The 11,618-nt window shown below is 40.1% G+C and overlaps 1 protein-coding gene across 1 annotated transcript; it reads right to left on the bottom strand.

Moving 5' to 3' along the window:
* Positions 1-1,849: 1,849 nt before the first annotated feature.
* LOC446090 (neuronal acetylcholine receptor subunit alpha-2) lies at positions 1,850-9,892 on the bottom strand. The gene is made up of 6 exons (XM_029834562.1): positions 9,622-9,892; positions 6,934-7,085; positions 6,054-6,098; positions 5,856-5,965; positions 3,112-4,549; positions 1,850-1,993 (listed from the first exon to the last, which is right to left on the bottom strand). The coding sequence occupies exons 1-6, from the start codon at positions 9,671-9,673 to the stop codon at positions 1,868-1,870; spliced, it is 1,923 nt and encodes a 640-aa protein (XP_029690422.1). The 5' UTR covers positions 9,674-9,892; the 3' UTR covers positions 1,850-1,867.
* Positions 9,893-11,618: the final 1,726 nt, after the last annotated feature.

Below are 11,618 nucleotides of genomic sequence, written 5' to 3'. Positions count from 1 at the left end.
AACACTGACCAGATTGTTCACGCTATTACACTCCAAAAGTTATATTTTGGAGTTTAATATTCTATATTTGTTATACTACCTCTTTCATTTTTCATAGTGAAGGTCTAATATTTAACTAAGGTTCGCAGTCAGGTGGAAGAAAACCCTTAAGAATATGGCCAAAATTAAATATTTTCCTTTAATAGAAATTTATTTCGACACCATTGATGGCACATTTTAAATGACAACTGTGCGCTTCCTGTAGAATCAGTGGCTGAACATGTGCAGGCAGAAGTGCATATTTCCCATTCTTTAAAGTGCTGTGTTGTCATTGTGCCTGCCATTTTCTCCCGCCTGTGGTTTTACATAATGATCAATGGTTGCTGAGCCAGGAGAAATACAATCGTCAGTTGTTGGAGGTCAAAATTAAAGGTGATTTAGGATAACGTCAATAAATCACAGAGGTTGTACTGAGATGGAAGAGCATCTTACTGGTAGACGAATAAAGAGTGATATAGATGCGAGTTGATGAATAATACATATTGATACAATTTGGATCAATATGAATCTGCTTTGATAAAGTGTAACTGTATATCTCATGAGATAAGAAAAGTGGAAGTTGTATCATCACACATTCATCCTATTTTTATTCAGTACTGTTTTATTAGTCATAAAGGCACAGAAAAATAAAATCCTTGAAAAATGTCAAAACAAATGACATGACAGGAAGGAGGCAAAATATATCTTGACAGAGTGTACCGAGTGTATTGCATAAGGGCATTAAATGTGATTTTATTTTATTTTTTTTAGCTTTTAGACTATATAAATCCCAAAATATGTTTTCACATATCTATTTTTCAACTTAAAAAAAACATCTTCTACTTTTTCTGAACACAACAAAGTATAACAAAAATGTTTTAAAACATTCACTTCAGCTATATTCATATGGAACATTACTATTATATTACTTTTATTTTGTAATGATTTTAACAAGACTAACCTCTCTCAAGCATTGCAAAGCTCGCAAGAAAAATACCTTTTCACTGCACTTTGATACAGCAGATTAAGATTTGACTCTGGTCTGGCCTTGGGAATGTGAAATAGAGTCTCTGATTTCTGTGGATTTATTGGAGCTCTTTGTTCATGCCTTTATTCAGCACACTCACTTTCAGCAGACACATTTCGAAGCTGCTGCAACTCATCTCGTTGTTAGAACTAACATCAGAACTAACATCAGAGCCAAATTCAAAGGTTCCCTTCCTGTATGGCAAGAGAAAGCATGAATTTTGGAGCTGTCATTTCTAAGTTGTGCTCTATTAAAATATAAAAATCTCACCAACACACAGAAAAGTTAATTAGGAATTCTAGTTGAACAAATCAATCACTAGTATTCTTTAGTGAAAATAATGAAAATCATGCATCAGCAAAAACAGGGGTCACCCTAAAACATTCCACTTTTGCTTGAGGTATGTGCACATATACATAAGCTGCAGCCATTGAAAGAGATGAATTAAAAAAAAATCAACCTGAACGCTAACAAGTTCATAATGGCGTTGGTGAGGGAGCAGGAAGATCTGCTGTGTGAAAATACCACTGATACTATCATTGGAATTATAAAAGAATCATAAAAAAATAAATATCATAAATTATCTTATTTTGTGACATTTTCAGAAGTCAAACAGTAAACCTTTAAAGCCTGCTTTCACTGTTTTACTGAAGCAATATTTGTCCAGATGAAATTGGGTGAGTGATATCTGTTGACCTTTGACCTCATAAAGAATTTTTACTACCACTGGAATCAGAATTAGTTTTTTCGTGCGTAAAACTCGATCCAAGAGCAAGGATTGACTGTTTTCTTTTTTAAGACAAAATGATTAGTGGTGAGTTTTTAGATCATTCCAGCCAGCCAAGGAGGAAGAAAAAGTCCAACAGATCCCAGTATGCAAACCAAAACAAACATCCAGAGGAATATCCTGTCAATGACCATGGCCACGTACTTCCAGTCCTCCTTTACCTGAAAGAGAGGAGACACAACACAGGGGGACTTTTCAAAAAGTCACACCATCACCGTCATCTTCTTAATCAGCTGTCAGTTTTCACCTGTGAGTGATTCCTCTCCAATGGCTGATTTTTCCATTACGAAACAGCGATCTCCTTAAAGGTCAATTTTTTTCTTGTCTCTCTTATAAAAAATTAAAGGTCAAATTACAGAGGTCCTATTTTATTCCCTCACACACGGGCCTTTCCTGGCTGAGAGAGAGAATGTATAGCTGTTCTGGAAATGACTCCAACAAGGGATGCAATACCTCCCACCATTGGTTTTGGAATTTGTATCTATTTTTTGAACCTGTATATCATGATCCCCTTTGATTTAGCTCTTAAAAGTGATTCTGTACTGTATAAATGCACCATATTATTTCTTAGTGGTGTCTCTGCCATTATATTGAAGTCATGTAATAATTTTACACAGTCAAGCCATAGTGGGGGTACAGCATGTGAACACGTACCACATAGGTTAAGAGTAGCTTGATAGGCTAAAAATGCAGCATGTTGCCCTAATTGCTCAACACAGACTGTTGAATACTGAAGAGCTGAGGCAGCAGGTTCTTGTGTGTAAAAGCATCTATGGGGATTCTATTGAGCATTAGTAGAGTGCCTAGGCCAATTTGAGTCCTCATAAGATGTATGCATGAATAATTGGACAGTTGACCACACTATTTAATGTTTGTCCAGCGAGGAAATTAGTTTTGGTCTGTTTTTTAATCAGACTAACACAAATGGGTTGCAAACACAAACTTCTATCTTTCATACCTAAATGCCTGCTTGTCTCACTGTAATTATTTTCATGACTGTACAGTAACTGAGAGGTAAATACTACATGAGCTAAACCCTTAATTAAATATTGCCCGTTAACCGATGCTGATAATGGAAGTGTGACCATAAGGGCTGTACCCTTGATATGAATATGTTAGCTCTGATTACTCTGCAGGCTTTGTGTTTATTTAACTCTATCTGAAATAACGGTAATCTCTAAATGTATGGATAAATTGCAATGCAAAATTGTGCAACTACAAAAATACTCAAAAATAGCAAATGAATGATGTTTACATTATGGTCAAGTTCTCAACTCACCGAAAAGTCGGCATCCTCTGCTCTGAGATGGTCAGCAATGTACTGGACTCCTTCTATGGCCCGCTGCATAGCTGGGGAAATTGTTGAAACCTCAAAGTCTTGCAGTGAGCTTGTGTCTTTTGTCGATTCTGCCATTATTATTTCAACTAGATGATCTGCAGAAGGATGTTTCTTCTGCCCCCACGTGGCTCTTGTGAGCCCTGCTCCTTCATCATGCAGACAACAGTACTGGAAGCTTCGGGAGCGACGCCGATACCTGCCCCTGCAAGGCGCCTCTTTTTGGCCATCAAACATGTGTTCCACACTGAGGGAGCGTCCAATTGAAGCCATGGTGTTGGATTCTTTGTTGGTTCGTTTGTGAAGTAGTCCCAGTGGCAATGTGGGGGGTAACGATAACTGGGAAGAAGACGAGGCAGCTGATTTATGTCCATGCAGGAGTTGTTTCTCTGACAGAAGTGAATACCGTCCCGATATGGACTGGCAGAAGGTGTTGGCATTCAGTGATTGATTGTCCTTATTACAGTTTGCGAGAGGGGAAGAGGGTGGAGAGGGCGAGCTGACATGGATGCTTGGACTATCAGTGAGAGCCTTTGGGATTGTTCTGTGGACCGGGCCCATCTGTCTCAGTTCTGTCTCCAGCCCTGTCCAGAAGGGTTGCGAATTTCCCGGTCCTGACACGGTGGCAGGACGGTGCATCATCTCGATAAGCTTTTTGCAGTGCTGCTTGGCTGTGCCTGGTGGACGCTTCATGAAGAGAACTTTGGGTACAAAGTCCAAGAACACTCTCCTCACCCAGTGCGGCATGCCGTGGGTCTGTGGCGATCGATGGTGTACGTTCAAAACGAAGACAGTAATTATGATGGAGAGGGTGACAAAGACCATGGTGAACAGCAAGTATTCACCTATCAATGGGATCACCAGAGACGTTGATGGAATGATCTCCGTGATCAGAAGGAGGAACACGGTCAGAGACAGTAGCACTGAGATACATAAGGTGATCTTCTCTCCACATTGTGAAGGCAAATAAAAGACCAGCACAGTCAAGCAGGAGATGAGAAGGCAGGGGATGATGAGGTTGATTGTGTAGAACAATGGAAGCCTCCGGATGATGAAGTAATACGTGATGTCCGAATAGATCTCCGTGCAGCACTCGTATTTTTTCGTATTGTACTTGCCCACTGCGTTGACAATGACCCACTCGCCGCTCTCCCAGTAATCCATCTGGTCCACATCGCTTGCCATGCTGATCAGATCAATTTTGGCACGGTCATATGTCCACGAACCAAACTTCATTTTGCAGCTTTGCTGGTCAAACGGGAAAAAGGTGACGTCTATACTGCAAGAAGACTTGTAAATGGCCGGGGGCATCCACTTTATTCGACCATCGTAGAACAGCTGAGCCTTTGTCAGGTGAGTTACGGCAAAGTCGCCGTCGGCGCTGAAGAAGATACACAGAGAAGGAAAGACAAATCTCTAAAATTGACATCAAATTGAACATCAAAATAAAAGAAAGAAACTGAATAGGTGCTTTATGTCATAGCTTCCTTGGAAGTCCCAAAAGACTTGGTTTTCATTAACTACTTCCTTCAGTAGGGTTTTTTTTTAAATCAAGATTGAGTGGATGAAGGGCCTGTGACTTCATCAGGGGACATTCCCCTCAGTCAGTCCTCAACTAACTTCTAATGAGCAGAGAGGAAGGGAACCCATTGCCAGTAGATAGCAATTGGTGCAGTTAATTCTTGAATTTTTAGTAGTTGGTCTATTACAGGAAAGCTGATATCGTCCCCCAGGCTGGACGGCATGGGTCAGATATGGCTCCCAGGCGTTTGGCTTTGAAAAGGAGTCAACATGCATGTACTTGCTCAAAGTATAAGATGTATTCTATTGTATACACGTACTTGAAGATGGAATATTGCTACCATCAAAAATGCCTCTGTAATTCCAACAAAACCAAACAACAAAACTCTAATGTTGACCACACCACAGCCATTTTGTAGACTGGCCAGCTCTTTTTTTTTAATCTCCTCTGTAATTGGATTATTTGTTTGTTGTATCCTCTCAAGTCATCCAGCCCTCCTGTTACCCACACGAGCACACTTCACTTCCTTTTCCAGTCATCTGCCCACCTTTTTACAATTAGCTTCAGCATCTCCACAATTATCTATCAATCACTCTGCTTTGGAGTGCGTCTTCATTACATATCGGGAACTAGAACATCTGTTAGACTCCAGTGAATCCCTGGCTTATTTCCAAATTTAAGTGTATCTATAGGCCCAGAGGAGATGACTGATGAGAAGCATAAACAGCAACACATGGACACTCGTGTGATTTACTGTAGCATCAAAAACTCAAGAACTATGACTGCTGAAATTTCCTCTGATTACTTTTATTGTGTGGGCAAGATATTACACCCAATTTAAATAATATGCTTATTTTGCATACATTTTTAATGTACTGCATTGTTCATTGTCCCAAGGTTTATTTGTATCCATCTCCAATAAGACTGACCTTACTCGCATTTATTTTACTTAAATTACTTTATGACATTGGCATAGGACAAGATGTTTGGCAAGCAGTTAGGGTCTTCTGGGTTTTCCCCCACAGCCAGGCCATCTGCTGGAAATAAATCATCCCCATCTGAACCTAAGTTGCTACATCATTATCTTCGCCTTGAAAACTGCAGTTTAAACTCCCAGGATGCCTCACAGTTTTGTCTTAGTCAAAATATTGATTCAGATTCTCACTTGTTGTAGAGGACAATGTCAGGCCGCCAGATGATTTCTGAGGGAATACGGATGGAGGTGACATTTTCATATTCCTCTGGGTTCCAGCGGAGCTTGTAATCATTCCATTCCTGTAGGGAAACATTAATCATTTTAAGTACTGTAGGTTTGTGCCAGAGCGTATAGTTTGTGTGTACGTTGTCACTTATCGTGACATACTTGTTTCACCCAGACATTTGTTGTCATCATCTGGTTCTTTTCATCCTGAGTAGGTTCCAACAAAGGAGAGAAAGAAGAGATGAGATACCAGTCTGGACTTTATCATCACACTGCCGTGCTTTGTAGAGCTTCATTATCTTTTTAAAATCAGAGCTCCATTTTGTCAATATTTTGTTCCAATAACAAGTGAAGACATATAAAAAAAACCTCATAAAATGACCACTGTAGCCCTGCATAGAAAAGCACAGCCACTGAAGTCTCTCTCATTGCCAGGCAGGTGGCACATACGCTGGCACGTAACTGTCATCCAAGTCAACCTTCAAGGCGTGAACGACGTCTCTGCATGTTTTCAAGTGTCACTTGTAAATCGGTGTTATTAAAATGCACGCAATAAAAACAACAGTAATTAATCTGGAATGCAAGCATGCAGCTATTTGTGTTGTACGGTGGACATTTATGAATATTTATTCTTATATCTGTCACATATTTGACAGCCTATGTTAATCTGGATTCAGTCTGTTTCTGGTGGGTTCATTTCCGCTGATAAATGATCTGTTTATTCAAATTGCTGTCCCTGTCGAGCTGGTGGCAATTCATGAAGATGTTGATGAATAGGTTCTAACATGTGAGAAGAAAAAAACCCCAAACATTTATTCATGTGCACTGAGAATATATGACTGGCAGTTTAGCTACTGAGCCTGGAATATCACATTAGCAGCACATTTTCCTCAGCTGAAAGCGACGTCACTTTTCATGCTTTTCGAGTTTTGCCTCAGTCACAGTTCATTTACAGTTTATCCAAATATTCTGCACTGTCTTCATGCATAATTTCAGACTTTACCAACTCCTGAGGAACTCAGGCTGTTAGCTAGTAACTTACCACATCAATAAGCTGGGCAATAGACAGCCCAAAGTGCACTAGCACCGTGTCTGTAGTGTTTTCCACAGGCCGGGAGAGCTTGTTGTAATGCGCAAACAGATCCTGAAGCAGTCGCTCTTCAGCATGGGCACGAGGTGCAACTTGGGAAAAGCCTGCAAGGGAAGAAGAGGTTATCCAGATAAACTGAATTCACTTGTAGACTCATATTGTGCGTCTTGGACAAAATAACACATTAACACCTTTCTAACAATTCTGCCCACACATGGTTTATTGGGGTATGGGGAATTACTGAGGACACACACAATAGAAAGTAAACTTAAAAGCGGTAGAATGCTCAGTTTAAAAATGGCTCTATTCCTTTATAGCTTAGCAGGAAAAAAAAAACTTCAATATTTGGTTCTTTCAAATGTGCCCCACACTGGATAATCTCAAATAATTAGATGGTCCCTGTTCATACCAAATGGTGTTTACTCTCTTACTAATGCATGTGGCATTTTACTTTAATATACCGCTGAAATTGTAATAGTAAACAACTGAAAGAGACAAAGTGACTGTAAATTTAATAACGTAAGACACATGTCTATAAAACAAAAGTAATTTATATGCCTTTATAAATATTGATTAGCAACGTTGAATATGTGTTCTTTCTTACGCTATTTATAGAGACGATGAAGTCAGTGCATTATATTCATGTTAAATTCATATTCACACTGTCTTTAATCCAAGATAAATTTGGGAAGGAAAAGGTAGGAAAGGTAGGAAAATGGTTCCACGAGATCCAGCATCTCAATGACTCAAATGGAGATGATGGGGGAGTGCAGGGGGGTCTAAACCTGAGGATATCCATTCTGTCTCCAAACAGATGAACTAATGGACTGAATGCCCCAACTCTCCAACTGTTTCATAGCCTCTCCGATGTCCACACGCACGGACACACACTCATATACATGCGTGTGTGTGCGCGCACTCACTTAGAAGTCAGCACACAGCATTCAGGATGACCTAAAGAGGTATGGATACAATTAATGAGAGACGGGCAATCCTGTCTACCGCCTACAGTTTCTGTTGCTTTGTGTAACTCAGTTAAGCTTTTCTGTATTCTAGACTCTATCTATCTATCTATCTATCTATCTATCTATCTATCTATCTATCTATCTATCTATCTATCTATCTATCTATCTATCTATCTATCTATCTATCTATCTATCTCATCCATCCATCCATCCATCCATCCATCCATCCATCCATCCATCCATCTCAGAGATATGCAGCTCTGACATGTATGACAGGAACACAGGTATTGGTGGGCTGCTGGCCATCCTCAAGGGTCTTCCTGGCCACTCAATCAAAACAGATGGGCTCTGCAGTTGCTTGAAAACTGGTATCCTCAATTTTTTGAAGGCTCAAGATCAATAACTTATTAAATGGATACGGCTTTTTCTGAATTTCTTCCAGTTTGTGGCTGAATCTGGTGGCCATGTCCAAATGCCCAGCAACCTTGAGAAGCTTGTCCAGTTAAAGGTGAATACAAAGACTGCATTTGCTCGGTACTTATCAAGACTGAGTGATATCTGGTGATGTTTTGGGGGTGGGGTTGACTTTGACAATGTACCGGACAGATGAAGCAGTCATGTTTGCAGGGGACTGCAAGCACACGCAGTTACTGTTGGATGAGTTTACTTCTGCACAGTGTGTGTTACATGACACTATGAATAGCACAAGAACAGACTGTAATATGCAGCCAGGATGGAGGAAATTCTGCTTACAGTGGAACTTTTCAAGCAGGTTGACTGTCACCAACTTTTCCCTCAATTTTGCACTTTTTTTTTGTTGTTGTTGCACTCTACTACACAGGTTTTTAAACATTATTCTTGAAGTCTCCTTCCATTATTTACTCTCTATAAGCTTTTCTAAAATTTATTCCATTTGTTATTGCCAAAAACAGTTCCAATGACAGCATTTGTTGATGTTTTTCCATTCAAAAGACAAAAAATAGATTTTTCCTGCACAGGTAACCAGGGGTGTTAGAGCTCCTGGACCCAGTTCTGTCCTCGTTTGATCAATGTACTCTTACAGGTCACTAATGCATTAGAAGCAAATGTCATTTTTTCCCTTTTTTTAATGAGTCAGGCAGCACCTCCATAAAAATTGTTACCAGGTCACTAAGCAACAGAGGCTTTTCTTTCCAACTTCTTCAATGAAGAATTTATGAACCAGTGTTTTTATATGCTGAAGGTTGTCTTTTGTGTGATTTTTATATTCATTTTTGGTAGCTGCTGAATTTTCTGACAGAAAATGTGTCTAGAATTTTAAATTAATAGATGGATTAACTGGAGATTATAAAAATTACATTAGAAACACATGTTTGTATATAGATGTCTGTAAACATCTGTTCTTAAATTCATCTCTTGCAAAATGATGCTAACATACAATATATACTCATACACATTAGAAAAAGCCATAATTTATAGATTGTTACAGCCACTCATTTAGTCTGAGACTCATTTCTGTGTGCTGTGACTCAGGCATTACCTTTTTACTCCAGAATTAAGAGACATTTTAAAATATGATCTATAAATATTAAAACCCCTTCCTTCCTTATTAATTAATGGTAATCTGCTATGATTATTTTTTTGCAATTTCTTATTTTCACATAAGAAACACAAGACATTGAAGGCAATTATTTACCTTGAGGAATAAGTGCAAAGAAGAGTAAAATATGTTTGTATAAATCCATCATGCCCTTAGTCTCCAATGCTGTGTGTAAACTTGTTCCAACTTCTAGCAGTTTTCAGTCCCAGTGATCGATTATTCTTCTGTAAAATCAATTATCTTTAGACAAAAGGAGAGGTCATGCTGATCCGGGGTCCGTCCAACTTTCATGCATCTATTTCTTCAAGCGCAGAGTTTAGTTGATCCAACATCTCAAAGTCCCTCCTCGCTCCACAGAATTGTACATCCAAGTGTGACGTTTTCTGCTCTTCTCTACCCTCCCTGTCTACATTACGTCCTCCTTCACTTCTCATCTCTCCGCCTCCTCATCTCATCGCCCTCTCTTTTTCCCATCTCTCTCTCTCTCTCACACACACACACACAGAGTGAGAGAGAGAAAAAACCAACACAAAAAAAGAAAACAAGTGGGAGTGAATGAGATGAGAGAATGTAAAGGTGTGTGTGTGTGTGTGTGTGTGTGTGTGTGTGTGTGTGTGTGTGTGTTTGACAGTTGGATATTCATATGCAAGCAGTCTGTAGGTGCTTGTCAAAGTCTGGTCATGCAGAGGTGCCTGTGAGTCAGACCTGAATGCTCCTCAATCCCTTCCTAGCATGTTTCCCAGGGGCATACCCCCCCCCCCCCCTCATCATCCAATCATCTAACACCATTTAAAACATGCCTGACCAACACCTGCAGTCAAGCACTTTTTCTCTCAGCCTCCTGTGCAGTTTTCATTTTAAAGCAGAGTTCAAAGTCAAGGCTGGTTATCTCCTTCAATTGTTGCACGGGTCTGATATTTATTCAAAGGGGGAAGAAACTCGAGAGTCGCGTGTACTTGAGAGTGAATCTGCTCGCTGCTTTCTGGCGGATCTTTTTTATCTCTGTTATGTGATGGAGAGCAAGAAAATAGATCCAGTAGGAGATCTGTTTTGCTGCTGTGTATATGTTTGTCAGATGATTTCCTTTTGAATATGCCATGAGCCCACAGAGAAAAGCCTCCACAGTGTACACATTGATTTTCTTTCTAATCAAAGAGGTGGCTCGCTTGATCCAGTGATGACTAACGGTGATTTGACGGATGAAGAGATTTTTTTTTTCCCCTCAGTGCGGCTGCAACACAGATGTATCTTCTCACCGTCAGAGATTTGATAGCTGATAATTCATGTTGAAATCGGACAGGAGTCCAACGGGGCTTTCTAAGTAGGGCGATGCATCAGCAGGGGGCGGGGGGTTGGGGGCATCAGAGGAGGAAATGTTACTATCAGTAAAGGGCAGGGGGTACATATAGAACAATTATAGCCTGATAGTTCACACTTTCATTCCCTTGTCTCTCACCCACGTACGGACATATATAAACTCCTTCTATGGCCACCTCAGCTGATGGAAATCACCATCTGTGCTCCTCAACAACAAATGGATTTTAGAAGCAGCAGTACTTGGTGATTCTCATGTAAGCACTTTGACCTCAGCTTCACAGAGCATAACTCTCCTTGAGGCGTCACGGCCATCTTTATAAGCTGTCAGGGTTGCCTCCAGCGTCTGCAACGCTGTGAATAAGGAAGAATATATGCCAAAATATAACGAACAAAAAGGAATACCTCAAGAAGCTTCTCTGTGAATCTATTCACTGAATTGTCATTGAGTTTGGAATTTATTGACTCAGAGACTTCCTTTATTTTTTATGTCACGTTGCCACGCTCCCCTTGGGTCCTTGTGGATTTTCTCCAGATGCGTGCAAGTGAATGTTATGCTTGCCGCAGTTGACTGATAAAGAAATGTTGGCATAGGCTCCAGCGTGCACTCAGAAACTGAACAGGATCTGCACATTAAGACATAATTGGCATATCCATTATGTTGACGTGGAAGCTGTTGCTATAGGGGTCTTCGGCAAGCGTGGGAATTTAGAAAAAATTCCAATCCTTTTGAGGCTTTTTGTCCTTGGGTGTGGAAAAGTTCTCTCTCAGAGTCAGAC

The sequence above is a fragment of the Takifugu rubripes genome, chromosome 3 (genome assembly GCF_901000725.2).
Source record: "Takifugu rubripes chromosome 3, fTakRub1.2, whole genome shotgun sequence".
Lineage (NCBI taxonomy): Eukaryota > Metazoa > Chordata > Actinopteri > Tetraodontiformes > Tetraodontidae > Takifugu > Takifugu rubripes.
Note: the sequence above shows the minus strand (reverse complement) of the source record. Positions and strands in the feature narration are given on the sequence as shown.